The sequence below is a fragment of the Chionomys nivalis genome, chromosome 3 (genome assembly GCF_950005125.1).
Source record: "Chionomys nivalis chromosome 3, mChiNiv1.1, whole genome shotgun sequence".
NCBI lineage: Eukaryota > Metazoa > Chordata > Mammalia > Rodentia > Cricetidae > Chionomys > Chionomys nivalis.
The window spans coordinates 68299713-68321914 of record NC_080088.1 but is presented as its reverse complement, the minus strand read 5'-3'; the positions used below and the strand labels follow the sequence as shown (position 1 = coordinate 68321914).

Here is a 22202-nt window from a genome sequence, read left to right as displayed (position 1 = left end):
ATCTGACAGAACCATTTTAAAGAAAGAAAGAAAGATGAATTCATGGTTTCAGAGGTTTCCCTCCATCACAGTAGGCAGAACAGAGTGGAACCTCTCACACTTTGGTGGGAACAGGGCATGGCCAGGGCAAGATACAGCCCCCAAGGTTACATCCCCAGTGATCTAGTTCTTCCAACACATCCTGCCTTCCACAGTGCCACATGTCCCAGTGGTCCGCTCAAATTTCAAATCCATCGGTGCACTAAGTCTTCTTTAGGCCAGAGCCTCCTTGTTCTGATGATGCTTAGCAAAGTCCTACAAGCAACTGAGGTGTGCCTGACTAATCCAAGCATTTCTCTCTGCTCGGCTCTAGGTATTTCTTAATATACTCGAATTAACAATTAAAATTAAGCATCATAATTAAGAAGTATTCTTTGTCTGCTTGGTTTTGGACAGAGTTGTTGAGTATCCCAGCCTGGCCTAACCTTGCCGTCTACCTGCTTCTCTGTGCTGAGAGTAGGGATATAGCTGTGTATTACTGAGCAGGAATTACTCAAAGATAAAAACAGACAGCAAAAGCACGTGAGTTAAGATGCCCAAGTAGTTATCATCACTTTAGTATTTTATGTTGCTTCACAGTTTTAATTAAATAAATATTGCAGATATAGTAAAATTTTCCTCTTCTTTCATATCATCTCCTCCGCCTCCCTCCTTTGGACTGTGAACTGAGTGAACTATGTTTGCACTTAGGACCGTAGATAGAGTTGCTTGAATAACTGGTGGATGTGGGGTGGGGAGACAGGGATGCATTTTCCAGATGTATTTTAGTCAGCTTTGCTGAAATGTTTAATGATGTGTTGACTGTGGATGAGAGAGAGAGAGAGAGAGAGAGAGGAAGGGAGGGAGGGAGTGAAGGGGACGGAAGAGAAGTAATATAGAGTAGAAAAGAAAAACTTCACAGTGGGAGTAATCTTAAAGATATTCTTAAAGATACTGAAGAATAAGTTGACATACCACCTAAGCTATTTCGGAAGGAAGTATCAAGAACCAAAATTACGGCAGGGGAAAGGAATGAAAATGTGGACAGGTCGGCAAAAATGTTTAGACTTATAAAGTACAACATTCTTGTTTTCCACATAAAAGATATGCGCAGAGCATCAGGAAGTATTATTTAGAATAATATTTTTAAAAACAATGCCAGTTTCTTATTTTTCTTTTTTTTTAAATCAAGCTGGATGCATGAGCTGGCTTTAGCACAGGGTCCCAGATGTTTAGTGGTCAACCGAGACCTCACTCAGTCAATGGAGTCAGCAACAAATTGGGAAACACTAAGGAAATGGGGTGGGAGGGATTTTTTTTTAATAGTTCTAGTTAAAGAAACTAAACTAACATAAGGTAACACTGGAGTTAACAAAGCAGTCTTGTTGTGAAGGACAAAGGATCCAGTTGCAGAGCCAGGAAACAGACTTCTGTCTGACAAACAATTATGGGCAACAATTACTGGATTAGAAGTCAAAAGAGCAGATTTAAGTCTGGCCTCTTCTCTTTATCCCTGTGTCTTTATGCAGTCGTGCAACCTTTTACCAAAAGAAAAACATAAAAGCGACACAAACATTGGCTCTGACTGTTTCTTGGTATATTCTTAGATAATAGTAAAAGCAGATTCTGGGTCTGTAGGGTAAAATCAAAGTTAACTAAAGAGAACCAATTTAAAGAGCCAAAGAAAATATCTTAGGAATTTGAAACAGGTCTTTAGAAAGTGGCTTCACTAAAAACTGATAAAATGTAGACACTGTGAAGTTAGAGAAAAAGAATAAAGCCAGACCAACAGGCTAAAATGAGAGATGGCTATTAAAATGGATATAAATGACATAAGGAATAAAATTTGAAATGAGAAATTATGTCAATATCTGAAATATAATACCACAGAACTCACTGTGGGAAACACAGTACAGAATATAGAAGACAGACTCTCTCAATATAAAAACCAAAGGAAAAGATGCTCTAATGTCTTGAAATATAAAATGAGCTTCAGAATTAAAGAAAAAGGAATGATAGATGTTACTAAGATGTAATGAATAAAAACAGAAAACTCATCTTCATTTTTTAAGTTAAAACATGCATGATATATTAAATTAATGATTAATTTTTTATGTTTCCAGTTCATTTGAATGTATATGTACAGGGGGAAAAAAATCTCAAAAGGTAATGGGAGGCCTCGTGGGCTAGAGAATTACTCTTTGTCAGAAGTAAGACTATATTTGTCATTGATGTGGTTGTCTGTGTGGAAAATTGGAAGCTACTAGAACAAATAAGTTAGCAAAGCCCCACACTACATGATCAACATAGAAAAGTCAGTTATTTAAGAAAAGCATAAATGTCATGTCATCACAGTAAGTTGTGTACATAATCATTTGTCCATAGCAGAGAAAACCGGAAATAGTGAAACGATCCATAGCAGACCCTACTCGTAGATGAGATGGAATTTCGACGTATGTGAAGCCACGCACACTTTTCAGGAGTATTTTCCCAGGACGCTGTGTAGTCTGTCTGCCCATGTATCTGAAATTCCACAAAGGTGTAACTGTGGCACACAGAAAGCACACAAATGATTGCTTGGGGCCAGGAGCTGGGGAGGGCTAAAAACCCGGGCGAAGATCCTCCGGGAAGACTTTGAAACTCTTCTCTATCTGGAATGGGCCTGTGATTATGCAACTCTGTACCCTTTCTTTTCAAAAGTCACCAACTTAAAACACTTCAAAACTACAATAGTTTAGAGAAAATTATTCAACAATAAAGCTGATTGAAGCGAAACAGACCGACATGCAAAATATGTGTAAAGCACAAATTAGGCTTTAGAGTTCAGAAAACCCCAAGGCAGAGTTGGAGAACAAATTAGAGAGTTTTGAGAAACACCAAATCACAATCTTTGCTGATGTGAATCTCCAGCATATATTAAAAAAATATTTATGTAAACCTATTTTTGGTAAGAGATAAAAGATGTGGCCAAATCTGAGAAATTATTTATGTGTGATAGGTCAGGGACACTGCATATGAAAATCAGATATGAAAATCATAATGTCATCACAGAACTAATTTGCCAGTAATGAAGGAAACAGAGTGATGGGGACTTGACTTTGCAAAGAAGGGTCCTGCAAGTCCTTTTTGTTCCTCCAGTTCCTGTGTTGCAGGCCTATTCATTTCCCCAGAAGCAACAACATATTGCAGTTTGGCCTTGGTCAGATATTTTGATTTAGTCAAATAGGAAACATCATCAGCATGGGAGAAGATGTAAAAGTCCCATCCCTGACACAGGACTACTTGGGAGTCTCTCAGTTGCCCTGGCTTGATGTAGAGAATGAAGGGGAAGCCAGAGGGTCCAAGATGGTGAACAGCACACTTGAACTGGGGAGACAGACGGATGATGTGTTTAATGCGTTCGCATTGAAAAGCTCATATCAGAGGTGAAACAGCTCGCTTAGTGGCTTGGGGTTAAGGTGACATGTTGCTCTTGCAGAGGACCTGCATTTTGGTTCCTAGAAGCTGCATGGTAGCTCACAACCACCTGTAACTCACTTCAGGGGACTCAAACCAAGGGCCTCGTCTAATTTCTGCAGGCACCAGGCTTGAACGTGGTACATGTACATACATACAGGCAAAACATACTGAGATCGATAAAATAAAAAATGAGGAGACAAGTTCATATTATTAGAACGCAGGCTGAGAAAAGCACAGTGGAGAAGGGCCAGGCTTGGGAAGGGTAAGACGTGGGCGAGCCAGAATTCAAAGGCCCATATAGAGTCCTCATCAAGCTGTGTTCAAAGGCAATGGCTTGCTTGTCCTTACATTGCTCAGAGCCTTACTGGTCAACAGTACTGACAGAAAGTCGAGGGAGTGCCTTCCTCCTAACCCAGCATGTTTTCAGAAGTGTAACTTGCTTCCTTTGTTCAAGTACCACAACCAATGAAAACTAAAGACTCGCTCTGCATGCTTCACAGGGCAACTTGAGCTTCATGCTGATGCCCCTGAAGTTTGTTTACATTTGAAGTTCATCCAGAAGAGCCCTAATGCTGCGAATTAGAAATGTGTAAAAGTATAAATTTGTGCTCTCACCAGAGAATAGGAAAACTAGGAGCTGATGCAGTAAAGGGTGGTAAAGGGCGAGAATGTGGAACTATGCAGTGTCTGTGTAGCCTCCAGCAAGGCCTCACCCAGTGCGCCTTCATTTTCTTATCTAAAAAATAGATGGTGATGATGATGATGATGATAAGAGGTCCATTATCTGTTATCTGCAATTCTGAATTCAAAGAGCTAAAAACCAAAGAATTGTTTATTTTCCTTTTTGATTTTCTAAATCTGGGCCACAGTCATCAAACTAGGAGGCTTGGAAGTCATTCTCTGGTCAGTGGGAACATGTATGGCTTCGGCAGAGGGCTTGGCGCTGGCCATGGAATGCAACAGCCTCATTCCTTGTGGCTGGTGTTCATAATAAATGCATCATGAACTTTCTTCCCTTTGTAATACCTAAACAACTACAGGTACTGAATCCTCTGGCCCCGGGCATGGGGATAGGGGGGTTCCCATAAGAGGCAGGGGACCTGTAATCTCTTCCTCATAGTTTTGTGAGAAGATCCCCTTTCTAAGGACAACGCTCATTATTTAAAGTCAGAAGCTAGACTGCCCACCTACCTCCCTGAGAATGAGTAAGGAGCCATGCTTGATGAAGCCTCAACTTACTCTTTTCTTTTTGTGAAACAGTTATATCCCAGGCTACCCTCAAACTCCTTGTGTAGTCAAGAATTACATCCAGTTTCTGTGGTGCTGGGGAGTTAAACTAGGCAAGCCCTGTGTCAACCGACATACTCACCCGCACCTACACTTTCTTGGTTATGTTAGTCTTTGCAGCTTTGTTTATAGTATATTACTACAGTGGGTAGTCACTCTTAGGGACTGGTCCTGTTCTTTCTGAACACTTATTCTTTTGTTTTTATTACAATCCTTCCCTGCTTGCAGAGAGACTATAGTCACCTTCAGTTGTTTTCCAACAGACTGATCTTTAGTCAAGTGTCATAAGGCACTATTTGTTTTCCAAAATGCAGGGAAGGATTATATAAAATATTTCTTGCAGCTGAAACACAAATAGTTATGTTGATTTCTTTGGAACTTTTCATGGAAGTGAGTTTTTAATATGCCCTGAAATGAGATGTCTGCAAAGTTATCATTTAAGAACACAAAAGCATGGGCTAGAGAAATGGCTCAGTGGTTAAGGTTTCTTTCAGAGAACCTAGGCCCATACTGTAGCTCACAACTGTTTCTGACTTCAGTTCCAGCAGAATTCAACCCTCTTACACAGACATGCGTTCCGGCAAAACACCAATGCACATGAAATAAAAGTAAATAAATTTAAGAACACAGGAACAAAAATTATTCATCTACATTTCATTCAGTATTTTAAAGAAGAAAGTTACTTCTGTGGTTGATTTTTGGCATGCTTCTTTTTCTTCAAGCTATGTAAAAGCTTTTGACTGTGTTCAACACTTGGCCTGTGGACACAGAGGACTGGTTTTGCAATACCACTTTAGCGCTAGGAAATTTTAACTGAGAGCTTCATATGCATGGAGGAAAATGAAGTATTACTTTAATAAATATTCTGTGTCAAAAGGAAGTGATAAAGCAAATTAAATCTTCTTCTTCTTCTTCTTCTTCTTCTTCTTCTTCTTCTTCTTCTTCTTCTTCTTCTTCTTCTTCTTCTTCTTCTTCTTCTTCTTCTTCTTCTTCTTCTTCTCTGTTGTCTCCTTAGTCATAGTCATGGTGTGTCATATCAAAAGGAAGTCCTTTTTCATTCTGGCTGCTGTTCTGTTCTTTCTCCCAGGGAGGAAGATGCTGCCAGGGTAGGTCTGCCACTTTCAGTGTTTACCCTCTGTTTGGATCTGTGTTACTAGGTGCCCACTCTTGGCCTGGATTTCTAGTGCCTGGGTGGTTTTACCTCAGCATTGGAGTCAGTCGGAAGGCAATGAGGAGGCACTGACCCAGGGAGCTGGGACGATGAAGTTTAACATGGAGTTAGGATTAGAAAGAGCAATTTTTATTTTGAGTCATAGGTAGCTAGAGGAGGCAATGCAGGTAGGACTTTGTCCCCTTAAGTTTTCAGTCTTTTAAATCATAAGTTCTAAGCCAGCTCATCACCAGGGCATGTACTCTTCTTGAAGAAAAATGAGTAGGAAGGAAAAGTCTTCTCACTCGTTACTGGACAGTTCTGCATGGCTGCATGGGTTCCCTCTTTAGAGCCCTAACTAGCTGCTTCCTATTAGACTGGCCATTTGAGTGAGAGGACCAGATGCTTCCTGCTGCTTTCTGTGTGTGGTCTCTTTCACTGCAGAACCAGACAATAAGGATAGAACTCGGGTGGTGGGGAGCTCTTGTAGATCAGTGTTTTAGCTATGGATCTCAGACAAAATGTCTTCAGTATTGTCAGACTTAAAACCAAGTTCCACAAATGCTAATTCCTATTAATCTCTTGTAAGGTATATTATAGTCTGCCAACCATAAAGCTTGAAACATTCTTTTCCTGTTTATTTCTGGTAACCTGTGAAGTTGTTCATGGTGTTACTGTGGTTAAGATTTTTATCCTAGAACTTCATACAATGTTTTAACCATATTTGCTCACCCTTCCCCAAGTCCTCCCAGATCTACTCTCTCTTCCTACCCACCCAACTTCCTGAGCTATTTCTCTCTCCCTTTCAAACCCATGGGGTTCAATTGGAACTCCCAAAGACTCGAGTGTGGTGCCTACTCTGGAGTTTGGCGCACCTATCAGAGGCTGCAGGCTTAAAGAAAACCGACCCTCCCTCTCCCAGAGGCTGTTAGTTACCAATACCTTGGGCCTTTTGAAAAAGTCATATTACTTTTTAAACCCCTGGGAACTTTAATTTCCTCAACCAAAGATGGGCGGGTATGTTTCTTTTTTTGGGGAGTGGGGGGTGAGCCAGGCATTGTGGTATAGGCTCTTATTCCCGGTCCTTGGGAGGCAGAGACAGGCAGATATCTGTGAGCTCCAAGCTAGCCAGTCAGTGTTATATAGTGAGACCTTGTTTAAAGAAAAAGAAAAAGAAAAAGAAAAAAAAAACCACCTGAGAAAAAGAGAGAGAGACAGAGAAATAGAAAACGCACTAAAGAAATAGCAGTATAAATGCACTATGTTTTGGAAATGAAATTTTATTTAAAGTAGTAAAATTATCGCTTTGATTTTCGATACTGATTAAATGTAGCTTCCTATTACAAAGTTACCACATGCCACGCTTGTGATAGCGAGAGCCTAGCACGTGGCTACACGAATGACTGTGGTTTGCTTGTTCTGATCTATAGTAACATCTACCCGTTCTCTCTCCCCCCCACCTGGGGGCCCCTCTCCTCTCTAAGCAGTATTCCACGGAACTGAAGAAGCTGTACTGTCAAATTGCAAAGACGTGCCCCATCCAGATCAAGGTGATGACGCCACCCCCACAGGGCGCTGTCATCCGTGCCATGCCTGTCTACAAGAAAGCCGAGCATGTCACTGAGGTGGTGAAGCGGTGCCCTAACCACGAGTTGAGTCGCGAGTTCAACGAGGGTAAGAACAGTGGGGCCCTGGATTCTGGTCCTGTCCAATCAAGCTCCTTGATGGAAAAGGTGTTGCTTCTGATTTCAGACTAAGAATATTGATAAATAAATTTGTGACTTTCACAGTAATTGAACTACTTAATAATTTATTTGTCCGAATGAGAAAATAGGAACATAACAGCATGGCAGTAGTTGTGGCTATCATATCCTTTGACTTGGGTGCCTTTCCCTGAGTGATATTTCAAGTTTAGAGAAACCGAAGGCAAGGAAGACTGGAAGAAGGAGTGTAACAGAGCTGGTATAATGAACAAATGAGAAAGTAAAAGAAGAAAGAAGAATAAAAATTTAGAAGGGAAACAGTAGGTTAGAAAATAAAGGATGCGAAACAAATGGATAGTGGAAAGAAAGTCAGGTTTCCAGGAGGGGTCTTGGGGGCTCCCTTTAAGTTCGGTGCCCATGTGTAATGTATACCCATCTTGGGAGCCCCAAATCTAACCAGAGTGTTATAGAAGAGGTGAGTGTTCCCCAGGGTTCACATAGATCTGGCATTAGGGTTCCATGAGGGGCAGAGAAAACAAAGAGTGATGGAAGTAGAAAGGAATCCTGGGGGGAGGGCTAGGAGTGCAGGGGGGCTGGGGGTTAGAACACTTCACAGAAAACACTGCAAGTGTAAATGCTGGGAGGCAGCTGGAATGTGTGAACATGGGGCACAGAAGGGATTGCAGAAAAAATTCATGGAAGAAGAAAGAGGCTGGATAAATATTTAGAAGGAGAAAATACAGCCACATATTCAAGTCTGATTTTTATACAATAATTTCTAGTTTTGTCTACATGACTGCATTATCCATATTTTGTCTCTTGCTTTGTGATGAATAATATACCATAAAAATATCCTATACATGCAGGCTTAATCCTCAGTTTGCCTAAATGCCAGTGTTCCATCAAAGCCACAGTATTTTGGAGGTCTCCTTCATTTTCAACATAATATTGCTGAAATAGCCAGTGCTGCAGAGAATATGTTGAGATTCTTAGCTTTTTACTTTTATTGAATAGTTTTTGTAGACTGGAACTTGATACCTCAAGAGTAAAGATTGCTTTATGGTCCCTCTCAGAACACTTTCTTTTGGAGCATTGCCAGACATCTCAATTTTATGGCTTTGCTTGGACCTTTTTGTAAAACCTGCTCCCTTTTCTTGTCTCCAACCTGGGACTCTTTCAACGCAGTAAAGCCAGAAAGTTTCTTATCTTTATGACTAAATCCAGGTCTAAAGATGGATAGGAGAAAAAATAAAGATCAATAGTGCTCACCACCTTCTAGTGTTGGGCTTGCTTTGTTTGAAGCAGTGGGGCTCGAACCCAGGGCCTTGCAAGTAGGAGGCATGTGTTCCTTAACTGAGCTATATGCTCGGCTAATTTCTTCTCCTTTTCATTTTGTATTTTTTGCCCGTTAAAGGCTTAGGCTGAACTTCTTTGTTTGTTTGTTTTCCAATTCCCTAGGAAAATTCTGTGCAATGGATGAAATCAGAGATGTGGCATAGGGTTCTAGGAAAGTTTGGATAGTTAACCTTTAGTTGCAGAACATAGAACCGTCCCTAGACATTGATCATCACAAAACTCTGTGTTGGTGTGAAGTGTTAGGTGTCATCCACAGTAGGTACCTGCAACAAGGTCTGTCCTTTATGACACACAGGGTTTCCTTGGACACTGCTATCATTCTTTCTATGACAGTTCATTTCATAGTCTTTATTATTAGGTCTGTAAACTAACTATTTTGTCTTTTTCTGACTTACAGGACAGATTGCCCCTCCTAGTCACTTGATTCGAGTAGAAGGGAACAGCCATGCCCAGTATGTGGAAGATCCTATCACAGGAAGGCAGAGTGTGCTGGTCCCTTATGAGCCGCCCCAGGTAAACAAGCAAAGCAGGGCAGAAGGAATACCACACATTTGGTAACATGCGGGATCTAGCGTTTATCACTGTGTTCACCCTTGCCAACAAATACTTCCAAAACATTCTTTTAATATCTCTTGTTCCCATGTCACCCCTTTCAAAATCCTAAACTGGAGAGAAGGCTCAGCCATTAAGAGTACTTGCTGCTTTTCCAAAGGCAAGTTCAGTTTTCAACTCCTTCCCCACCAAACACACAGGATTTCTTACATCTGCCTGTAACTTCATTTCTAGAGAATGAAATGCTCTCTCTGGCTGATGGGGCACCAGACGCACACAGCACAAATACATCATGCAGGCAAAATGCATAAAATAAAAATGAACACATCTCTTTAAAATCATGGGTGTGCACTGAATTTCCTAGGTAGTAGGGTTCTATGCTGCCTGCCTCACAGCTTGAGGTTGGTTTTGTAGTCTTAACTGGATGGCAGGGAATTGGTAGTGGGTACAAACAAATGCTGTGTGTGTGTGTGTTTTATAGTAGATTGTAAATGGGTGAAGCTACAGAGCATTGTTTAGCTGGTTTCCCTGAACAGATGGAACATTTATGGATGTGTGTGTGAAGCAGGACAGAGCGGTGGAAAGCATGCTAGACTACAGGAGGTGCAAAGCCAGTAGCTGGGCTTGACTTGCAAGCTCTGGCCCCTGGGGCATTGACTCACACACATGCTATGTGACTCTGTGGGCTTGACTTGCCTTATGCATAATTGAGCGATTTAGATTATTCAATTCCGAGAGTGTTTTAGCACTAGGATATTCTTCACGAAGATGTACATTCAAACTTAGGTAATATTACTTTATCTTCACAATGAAAATATCCTTGAATTATTGCTGGTATTTGGGGCATTTTTTTTTTTTTAAAAAGCTCTCCTTTCCCAGAGATGTCTGTGTTATAGACTGAAGTGAGTAATTTGAATCAGCTTGCAAAAGAGCAGGGTTGAAGAGCAATGATGCAGTATAATGAATCCATCTGTTGTTCCAGTGTTGGGAACATTAGTGTGAAGATCTCTTGAAAGCAAGGCAAAGAGGGCTCTCCAGTGCACTATACAATATCCTTTCCGAGACAGAAACCTGCCTCTAGAAACAGAGTTCTTCCAAAAGAGGGCTGAGCTGAGACGCAAAAGCGTCAGTTTTCACCATCGTCGGCGCAAGTTACATTACATATGGATGTACCCCTTTCTTTTTCTCCTGCCCAGGTTGGCACCGAGTTCACCACAGTCCTGTACAATTTCATGTGCAACAGCAGCTGTGTCGGAGGAATGAACCGCCGTCCAATTTTAATCATTGTTACTTTGGAAACAAGAGAGTAAGTGCCGTGTGTGGGACTGTCCACCTGTCGGTGAAGGAGAATCCTGAGCTCTCACTACCTCTGCATGCCCCCCCCCCCCCATTTGGCGCTTTGTCTTATAAATCCACTGTAAACACTAAAAGATCTGAGAAAGTGGAGGCAGAGAAGGGTGGGTCAGGGAAGGGGGGCAGGGAGCCAAGGGCCATGCAAGTCACTTCAGACCTGAATACTTGACATCTGACTGGAATTGTTTCTGATAGACAGTGTTTGTTTTCATGTGGCCCCCAAGGCATTCACTGGTTTCCTTGAGAAGTCTGAGCTGCCTGAGGCGATTTTATCCTGGGACATCCCCTGGCTTAACTCAAGTTTCCTTCAAAATATGTAGCTAAATACAGCTGTTCAGCTAATGGCTCGGAGGGTCTTTGCAAAGTGAATGGAATGTTCTTTATTTGTATTGCTTGTGGCATGCACACAGTTTCGTGTTCTGCCAGGTGCTTCTGGGCGCTTGCTCTGAACAGCCATGCTGAAGGGTGTGAAGACACACGTATGAGGGCCGACCTCAGGGACAAGACCCCTGTAACTTTAACCTGTTGTTCTTCTCTAATTCCTAGTGGGCAAGTTCTGGGCCGACGGTGCTTCGAGGCCCGGATCTGCGCTTGCCCCGGAAGAGACAGGAAAGCCGATGAAGACAGCATCCGAAAACAGCAAGTTTCGGACAGCGCAAAGAACGGTGATGGTACGAAGCGCCGTAAGTAGATGTAGTGGCCAGATGGGGCGGGGACAAGTCTTCTCCAGATGTGGGAATCTGCAAATAAGATTAGGAAGGCCATGCGAGGAAAGCTATGAGCTTTATGAGCCAGTGTGACCTGAGCTCTCAAAGAAAATAGGATCGCACTGGACCCACCCTAGGGCACTCCAATTATTCTTAGCGGGAGATTACTTGGGATCTGGTGTCCGCACCAATAGCATCAAAAACACCTGGAAACTGGGCACATGCTCGGACTCTGGACTTGCTGTTTTTGATGTCCCAGTGATCTGTGTTTTATAAGCCCTCCACCTGGGTCGAATGTTACCTAAAGCTGCAGGTGTCGATTTGTCTTTCAGTTATTAAGCATAGGATTAAGGTGGTACCTGTTTTCCTTGGGGATCTAAGGAACAGTACCGTTCACAAATGTATTTCCTTAGGCACAGTCCAGGGATGTACAAATGTGGTCGCACTGAGCCTAGACGGCACATGGTGACCAGAATGAGGCCTCAGCTACCTTAACATTTGGTACTAAACTTGGATTCTAATTAATTCTGTTTTTTATTGGGATATTTCAAGAATCCTGTAGTACAAAATTTTGAAAGCAGAAGTGTTGGCATCATTAGAAGGGGTTCACGTGACTGTGGTGTATGTCTTCATCTCAGCCACCTCCACAGAGTCCCAAGGGCCAGTGCACAATATCTGCAAACCATTGTTCACATGTGCTGCTGACTTATACAGAAATGCTGTCCTAGAAAGCACTTTACATAAATGTCAACCCAGTGGCAGCTCACCAAGTTAATTTTGGTTTCTTAAAGAGAGATTCCACTCTGTGCCCCTGGAAATCTCTATATGTACCAGGCTGGCTTTGAACTCACATCAACTCTTCCCCTTCAGTAGTCAGTGTTCTGGAATTCCAGGAATGAATAGCTATGCCTATTTTAAAGTATATCACAGTACCTTTTTTTTTTTTTTTGGCAGGGATTCTCTGTAGATATGGAGCCTGTCCTGGAACTAGCTCCTCTTATAGACCAGGCTGGCCTCGAACTCACAGAGATCCACCTGCCTCTGCCTCCTGAGTGTTGGGATTAAAGGCATGCGCCACCACTACCACCTGGCTTGAGGAGGGCTTAATCTTACTACCTATTAGTATTTATATGGATTAAAACTAGAACTGTTCTTCACAGGAGAACCCATCACCACTGACTTCCAACTTCTGAGCGTGATATGTTTTTCTGCTAGATTCCCTCAGTCCCCATGACAACTCCTCAAATAACTCAAATGTGCCATATATACATATCCCCATTCTAACTTCTCTTGCGCCTGCAGCTAGCATGGAGCAATAGCGCAGCCTATCTTGGGGACTCTACTTACCAACAATTTAGTGGTTTATAGTAAGAACAGAATAGCTGAGCTTTGATGGAAAGATCATTTTCACACCCTGGATCCTAGCTGATTAGAGATGCTAGGTTAAAAACCTTAGTAATTTATCACTCACTAATTCCCCCATTTGACTATGGCCAACAAAGTTCCTGTAACATGCACATTTGACTTCTTAGGAGATGCATGATCTGAACCATAAAACTTTTCAAAAAGCAAAACAAGAAAACCGCATTTCCTTTTTCTTAACAGTTTTTCAGAGACACACGTCGGTAGCACATATTCTGAATGCCCCTGCACCCCCACGACAGCCTCCTGGGTTTGCCTTCTCTGCTGCCTTTTCTATCTCTCTCTCACCTTGTTACTTTATATAAAAGCAACTAGCATCAATTGATGGGTACTTAGGACCGACATTCCTTATCTCCCATGTTGCTAGGCAGTTTCTATTTTGTACGTATCCTTAAAGATCAGATTCAGTGCATCAGCTCTCACAAACTCTCCCAATGAAGCTTATGTACTTCTTCCTCCAGCTTTTCGCCAGAATACACACGGCATCCAGATGACTTCCATCAAGAAACGAAGATCCCCAGATGATGAACTGCTGTACCTACCAGTGAGTCACCTTGAATTGTCACAGTCGCTTCAGCTTCATTTCCCCTTTCTTCAGCATACATTTCTTAGACAGTCCTCACCCAGTTCCTCGGGGAAAGAGGGAAGAACCCTCCCTCCTTGGAGTAAGAACAGCAGGGACTTAGATGATGCAGCGTGTGAGCAAGCACCATCGATTTCTCCCGGTGCTGCAGCTGAAGGTTGGAAGTCTGAGGCCGAGGGCAACTTGCCCTTGGTCAGGTTCTGGGGAGGACCCTCTTCTGAAATGCTGTCGTCTTCTGCATATTCTCTTCCACAGGATAGAAAGCTGCATAGCTCTCTGAGAAATTATTTACAGGGCCACTAATCACATCTTCCACGTCATTAGATTATGGGTAGCATTCATTGGGTTCTTACTACCTTAGGTCTTTGCCACCTACAGTGGCTATTGCTGTTCTTCTTAAACTTTGTAAGATGTTTAACCCTGATGCCATCCAAGCTGACACAGGTGACAGTGTCAGGAGCAATGACTGAGCTACCACCCTGGGATTAGAGTTTAAGTCGTTCAGCAGGTTCATTCGGGAGTACATGCCTCCTTCCCAGCCTTCCCTGCCTTCCCAGCCCTGGCTCTCAGAGAAATCTGACAGGCAGTCAGCTGAGGTTTCCAGTCTTGCTTCTAAGGCTACAGAAAGTGGATGTTTTCCCTCTAGGTAAAACATTACACCTTCTATACTATACTAATATTCCATCGAAATCCCAGTGCATCATCATGAAGGGGCTACTGTGATGAATTGGATCTAAAGAAATGAGCAGTTAGACAAAATCAAGTTAACAGGATGAGAAAGGCCATGGAATCAATTCAAGTTGAGTGACCAGTAGGCTGGTTCTCAAGCATTTGTAAGGAAGGATGAATGTCTTCCAAACATTTGCCTTAAACTGAGCACCTCGCACTTCCAAGATAATGAAGTTCTTAGTAGAGCAAGGCTGAGGAAACACATGTGAAGGAGAAAATGTGAGGAGAAGAGCAGCCCTAAAGTCAGGGTGGGCATTTCGGAGAAAAGAGACGAGAGCAGGCTAATAACAGCAGAGGAGAAACTGGGCGCATCTGTTGTTCGTACGCAGGTCAATGACTGTGTGGCAGATACATGCATAAGGTCTAGAATGCAGCATACAGTCACCCCCAAGGCCCAAGTAGGCTGCTGCCTTCACTCTAGCCCAGCCTTCTCCTCAGTTAAAACAAAGTCATCCACAGAAAACACAAAAATATGAATTAGATGACCATAAGTAGGCTGGGGAAAGAACGCTAGTTCACAGCATCAAAGCATATACAGTAGCATAGCCTTTCCTTGCTCACCTTCAGCTGGGAACTTATACACATGACTCAGCTCATCTGTCCCTGTGTGTGTCTCTAACTGGCTGAAAAGTGCCAGCTATACTTGTTTTCATGTTGGAAATATGTATTAGCGAGGAGATGTATTTACCAGTACATAATCCGCAAATAGTGAGATGCGACTGAGTTTTGCCTAGTCTGCAGCTCTTCATCCTCCCCGTTTTCTGGTTTCTGCCTAGGTGAGAGGCCGTGAGACTTACGAAATGCTGCTGAAGATCAAGGAGTCCCTGGAGCTCATGCAGTACCTCCCGCAGCACACGATCGAAACTTACAGGCAGCAGCAGCAACAGCAGCACCAGCACTTACTCCAGAAACAGTGAGTGTGCCACCGTCCTTGCGGAAGGCATGAGCAAGGGGGACTGCTGGCTGTTGGCATCAGCGGCAGGCTAATGGCAGAAGCTGACTCTGACACTGTGTGGTCCCTAAGAGTTTAGACGAGCTGGTTTGGCCTCCTTCTGTGTGTCGTGTGACATTTGGAGTGTTCACTTGTGTTCTATTACAAGCTCCCAGCTCATGATAACACTTACTAATTAATACCCTGTTCTAACAACTTATCATTTTCAAAACCCTTTCCTCATCACAGAGGATTGGCATGTGTATCTCCTAGGATACATGCAATCCCTTTTGGCTATAGGTAAAGAGGACTGAGGAGGTTTTCCTACGAGGAGGTGAACTGTTTGCCTGCTATGTTAACTAGGGTTCTGAGACCTAGCCCTGTTCCTTGAGGGATGTCTCAGCGCAGGACAGAGTCATATCAAATTTCTGTGTTTTAGCATCTTTGTTCTAGACTATCTTCCAGCAATACATTTTTAAATAAATGGGAAAGGTTTGGCAACCTTATTAGCATATGCATACAACCTTATTCGCATATGCATATAACCTTATTGGCATATGCATACAACCTTATTAGCATATGCATACAGTCTGCTCATATGTTAAGTTTCACCTTTCCACTCAGAGCTTTGGTGTTAATTGTTTTGTGACAAGAAGAGAATAGCTCTTCTGAAAGGATGGGAGATTGGCCAATCAGAGCTCTGCTTATAGCTATCTTTGGGTGCTTAAGTACCGTCACTTGTGAGTTTAATACATTGTATATTAGTGCAGGTGTTGCCACAGAGTCTCGGTAGATAAATGTCTATACTACATTTTCAGTCTACTGGAGAAATTTCAAATACTCAACCTTTCAGGACAAGATGAAGAGGTATCAAAAAGTACCTTGACTGAGAAAAGAGGTTTGTTTGCTAATTTTTTTAAGCTAGTCTAATAGTCATAAGGTTTGACCAAAGAAGATCTTTAAAATAGAAATGTAAGTGAGCGAGAAATACTAATTCTTTTCTGACATTATTGACTACTTCTACATAAGTATAAAAAAGGGCACTTAAGCAATATAAATGCTGCTGGGGGGTCTAGACGCCATCTCTAAAAACCATAGCTGACTTATGAGTGGGGAACAGCAGAAGATTGGGAAATGAGCATGCCCCCTTCTCAGCTGAAAGCTGTTGAGAATGTAAGACCCTTTGACTATCGCATCTCACATGGAAGTTTTACAATTCGTAACTATCATTTGTTCTGAAGGCCAAACATAAAATTTAATCAAGTGATTTCTTTGAGATACAGAATACTCTACAGGAAAATCAGAATACACAAAATTCTCACTGGCAACAATATGTATTCTTTTGGATATCTGACATCAGTGGATGTTAAGATAATCAAGTATAGATTCCATTTAGTTCACTTAAAAACATGCAAACGGGATCCAAGGAATGCACCGCTGAAACACAGTAGGCTGCAGAGGAATAAGTAAGAGTGCCTTCCTCTGAGAATTGCTTCCAGTTAATTCTCAAAACCTTTAGCTCAGCCAACATCAGTAGGATGAGGATTGTATCATATAATAATGTGTTGTGTTGAACTAGTTCTGAGTCGTCAGCTCTGGACATTGTTTTTCTCATTAATGAAGAAAGAACCATCTAGTGCAGGAACTAGTAAGCATTCTCTTCTTCTGAAGCATGAGTGTTAGGTATGTTATGCATCTGGCTGCAGATGCTCTCTTATAACCGATTGGTTCTATGCTTGTGTCCGGAGAACAGCAGTAGGTGCCATAACTCAATGAGGGTGGCTGTCACATGAGTATCTTCTTGTGGAGTCTGAAACTTGTATTTCATACCATGTTCTTATGTCATAATTGCTACCTCCTCCATGTTTAAAAGAGTAAAAACCACTGGCAGCTCGTGAACCATGCTGGAGAGCTTGCCAACCACTCTTGCAGGTGAATAGGCTCCTCATCTTTTTGTGTTCATTGAAGTGGAATTTCTGTTGAACGGGCACATCACAAAGTTATTATGTGTATTCTAGAGAGGTAAGAAACGCGCACAAAAAGTCCTGAAGTCAGCTGCAGACAGCAGCCTTCACCAGAGGTCTCTTTTGTCCTATGACAAATAAAGCATTTCTACTGAGATAACAAGTGCTCATGGTGATCTAATCCCTTTAGTAAAGCACACTATAATACGTGACTTTAAAATGGAAACAAGAATTAGGGCTTCTGCCTTCCGGTAGTTTGCATCAAGTAGTGAATTCCTAACTAAAACAGTGTTGTAATATTAAGAAAGCTTTGCAATGATCAGGATTGTATAAATTAAAGAAGCTTGCATAGATTAGATAAGAAAGGAAATAACCTATCTTTGTTTTGTAGACCTTTTGACTCAAGTGGCTTGTTCTGGTCAGGGGCTCATGCTATCTGTATTTACACTGTATAGATGAAAATACTGACCTTGTATCTCTGTGTGAGGATTTTTCCCAAGTAGCTGGTAGCTGATTGATCACCTTGCACTGCTCCCGAGGGAAGTTTTATTATCCCTTCTTTATGGAGCAATCTATTTTGTCGGAGAAGAAAATGTATGCTAAAGTTGTGCTAGCAAAAATGGTCTAAAAGATTTTCGGGACTTATTTTTATCCTTTTCCAGGAGTAGTTAAAGATGAATAGTAAGGAGTTAGTTGCACAGTTCCCAGGGTGTTTGTTGGAAACAATCATGTGCATGGTTTTGAGTTGGTCTCTCACAGCTGTGATGGCTTGCGCATGGAGAGCTAACAGATTGCAAAATGAGATCTTTGCAAAATACAGATGTTTGGTCCAATTCCATGTTTATACCATTATATATGTCTCCCTGATGATTGGCATGAATTCATGTAGGTCCTCCTGTTGCTATAGTCTTCAGCTGAGATTTTTTTCCAGCTCTTTTATTTTCATGTGAATCTCCAAGAGCAGGAGACAGGAATAAGTAGACAAAGAAAAACTGGAAATCTAATTTCCTGACAAAAATTTGAAAAGAATAAATCAACTTAGAAAGTGCCTGTAATAGCCTGTGATTTCCTTTCTAAAACATATTACCAATTTAATGCTGGTAAGAATTTTTTTTTTTAGTAGAATGAAAATTGGTGGGAAAGAAATATACTTCCTACAAGGTGGCAGTAAAATATTTTCAGTTTAATTGCTTCCTTAATCTCCCATTCTGTGTTTTCTCTCTGCTTGCTTTTCACTTGTGCATGGATTTATCATTTCTTTCTTTTTTTTTTTTCAACCCTTCATGGTTACCTTCATGATCATAGGCTGTATGGAAAACAGATTTTGAACCGAGTTGCTATGATTCAAGTTATTATAGACATGCTTGGGCTTTGCACTGTTAAAGACAAAATTATATTTCCATTTTCTTGCCCACAGTGATACAAATATAGTTTACTAGAGCTCAAATCTTTTTACAGATTTTTACTAAATTCCACTCCCTTGCTGTCCCATGGGCACTGGTTCATAATGCTAGGCTGTTTTGTTGACACCTGTTTTAGGAAGCCTTAACGTTTAGATTAAAGCCCATGTGACATGTTTTCTTTTTGTTTATTTGTTTGTTTACTTGCTTTTCCCTGGAATTCACTGTCCTTGCCTCTGCTGTTCTCAGACCAGTATGACTTCTTTACACTTTTCCTAGCTGTCATTTCCTTCTGGAAAACTGTATTTTGTTCTCTATGGAAAAGATTCCATTAACTTACAATATACGCTGTGACACTACAAGATGCCCTCATTCTATAGTGATGTCTTAACTGTGGCTCCATAGTAAACAGAAGCCAGAGGGTGCTACTTTTGAGCAGGTTCTTCAAGACTGGTTCCAGCCCTCACACAAAGGCTGGGAAGACCAAGCAAGCGCACAAAACAGCTAAGGCTGCAGGGAGCATCCCTTCCCATGTTGCCATGGTTGCTTGCCGCTTGGTCCTTAGTCTTGCTCTTTCAGTTTAAAGCCCTATTCTTTCTTTTCTTTTTTCTTTTTTAAAACAGGAATGCTCCTCTCCCGGCTTCATGTATTAAGAAGCAGACGTTATGCTCAAGATTACTAATGAATTTAGGAAAAAGTAAATGACACAGATATCCAAATGGATATAAATCATTAAAGCTGCACTTCTAAATTAGTTTATAAGGCCACCCATTTTCAGAACATTTGCTGGAAATTGCCAGCTCTGTAGATTTGAAAACAACATCAACAGGAAACAACCTCATAATTTCATGTTGTTCAACCTGACAACTATATAAAAATCTGAATTTTTATAGTGAACACAGTATTACTTTGGAACTTCACAGCTAAATGATGCTATTTTTCAAGACAGGTTTCTTACCTCTAGATTACTAATGGAGAAAAATCTCAGAGGTTTATTAAATTCAGTTAGGTCACTTCTCCAATTGTGCATATCTCTTTGTAGAGCTGGCCCTGCTTCTAAGTCTGAAAGTTTGAACCCACAGGGTGTATCTAGTCTTGCCTTCACTGGAACACTGATATGATCAGTACATGCCAAGTACACTAGGCTTCCCTATCAGAAACTCTCCAGACTTCAGCTTCCAAACACAGAAGTCTCCAAACTGGATCTTTAAGTTATAAGTTGCTTCCCCCATGATGTATATCCTGGCGTATTTTGTTATGAACATCTCAATCTCGCTGGTACACTAGGTCATGGATTGAGTTGGAAAATGGCCTTGCTCCTTTGAAAGGACTAAACAAATAGGATTTGAAAATCCTGTGTGGGAAACAGTTCCCAACACTTCACCAGGTTGCACAACCTTTAGCCAAATAAAAGGGCTTATTCTTGGCATCCTATGGCATAATTGATTTCTTAATTATGCAAAAGTTGCTTTCATGAGTTTGATATATGCATTTATAGGCCAAGTTTGTGACGGAGAGGATTAAGGTATTTACCCACCTCAATCGGGGCCCATACAAAATGCTCATTAATAGTTCTGTGCAGATGCATGATGACGCAGCCCCCACACTGATAAGATCTATTTCTTCAGACCTCAGAGTTTGGCTAGACAGAGCAGTAATGAGGCATAATAATTGGGTATGTGACATTTTTACAGAGGATCAAAGTTTATTCTTGTTTCTCTCTATTCCCTTTGTCAATTAATTGAGTCCAGTCGACCCATGCCAAACACTGTGCTAAACAGTGAACCTGCCTGTCACCATAATCCTCAAATGAGTCACTTTATGTTAAGAAATGGGCATGACTGGGCCCCAGCCAGATCTTAGGGAGGACTTGGGACAATGCATTTTTAAAAATAAGATCCTGATGTATACTGCTGATTAGCTGCCCCCACCTTACCTCGTCTCTCCTTTACATAACTCTTGAGAAGTAGAAGTTCCGGATGACCTTAAAGGAGGCCTTTTAAAGGAAACGAAAGAAGCAGCGTTTGAGCCTGTCTGTGCCGCCTGCACTATGATCATGAAGGTAGAAGGGTGTAGCTCTGTGCTCATTTGATGTGGATGCATGAGTCCTAAGCCTTCATTCTCTTTCTCTGGTTCCTCTCTGCAGTCTCCTTTCAGCCTGCTTCAGGAATGAGCTTGCGGAGCCCCGGAGAGAAGCTCCGACCCAGTCTGAAGTCTTCTTTAGACATTCCAACCCCCCAAACCGCTCCGTGTACCCATAGACCCCCCATCTGTGTTGGAGCACGTGTGTTTGTTGTGTTTCCGTGTGTGTTTGTGTGGGGGGGAGCGCGTGCATGCGTGTACATGTATCCGGCCCTCACAAACAGGACTTGAAGACACTTTGGCTCAGAGACCCAGCTGCTCAAAGGCAAGCAGCCACTAGTGAGAGAATCTTTGAAGGGACTCAAAGTGTTACAAAGGAAAGATGCCTACTGCAGATTTTGTATCTTTAGAGCCTGCCCTGGTTGGGCAGGAACTCCAACTGTGCTTGTCTGTGAGCTTTCTATTGTTTTCCCAGGAGGGAGGGGGATCCCTTGGGCTGAGGCATTACAATGTTTATTGGAATCCTTTTCTGTTACCTTCTGTTGTGTTTCTAAAACTCATAATAAAGCTTTTGAGCAGGTCTCAAACTTAAGATGTATTTTTAAGAAACAAGAAAAAAAATCTGTTATTGTCTGTGCCTAAGCAAATTGTCTTGACTGGGAGTCTGGGCCCTTTGAATGTTGGATATGGAGCAATACTGCAAACAGTAACAGACAAAGGTATCAAGGGGACTGGGGTCAGGATTCTTGTTGAGCAGTTGCATCGTTCATGTATTCTCTTCCTACGGAAGGAGAAAGTTCACTAAGGCTTTGCCAGGTCCGATCTCTGCCACTGTACATTAGCATCTGCTATGATAGTCTTCTTTGTTTACTCCTCAAAATGGTTGTTGAGATGCTAAGGCAGGTAAGCTAATTTTATGGTGTTAATAGGAGTTGAAACTATCCCTGAAATATAAGCAGGTACCTGCTTACTGTTGTTCAATGCCGGGAGAGCTCAAAGTCTCCTCACCAGATCTGTTGTTTAATTAGGGCTGCTAGCCCTCAACCCTGCCTACCAGCGAACCAGCCAGATTTCTCACTGCCATTCATGTGCATTTATCTGGGAGACTTCTCTGACTGAATGATATCTAAGCATACAGGTATTAAAATCAATATTCCTAGCCTAGAAATTACAGAAAGCCAATCAAGTTCTCTTTCCTTTTCACATATTTTCCCAACTCAAAAGGACTGTCTCTGTTTCTTCCTTCAATGTCCCTGTCACCTCGCACCCTAACCGGCTTACCAGCACTTTCTCTTGTGTTATCAAGACAACAATTTCTTGTGATAGAGGCTGTTGCTTTGTGGATGTGTGGTTTTAATTTTCAATAAACTTTTGCATCTTGGTTTATCTTGTAGTTATTGTTTCTGTCTCTCTTGCCCCCCCTCCCCCCCAGTACAGTATATTCTTATATCTTAAGCGTTGCAAGTGCTATGCATGGGTCTAAATAATAAGAGTTACAGGGCAGTC

General features: G+C 41.8%; 1 protein-coding gene across 6 annotated transcripts in view; it reads left to right on the top strand.

Annotated features, from left to right (window-relative positions):
- Positions 1-22202, top strand: part of Tp63 (tumor protein p63) — a 210975-nt gene that overhangs the window by 177044 nt on the left and 11729 nt on the right. For 2 of the 6 annotated variants that reach the window (XM_057764111.1, XM_057764117.1), the window contains 6 exons: positions 7402-7588; positions 9371-9486; positions 10722-10831; positions 11425-11549; positions 13469-13551; positions 15096-15232. In XM_057764111.1, the coding sequence (XP_057620094.1) occupies positions 7402-7588; positions 9371-9486; positions 10722-10831; positions 11425-11549; positions 13469-13551; positions 15096-15232 (758 nt within the window). Of the gene's footprint in view, positions 1-7401; positions 7589-9370; positions 9487-10721; positions 10832-11424; positions 11562-13468; positions 13552-15095; positions 15233-20760; positions 21190-22202 lie in introns of those variants that run through there. The other 4 variants (XM_057764112.1, XM_057764113.1, XM_057764114.1 and 1 more) reach the window with 3 other exon arrangements.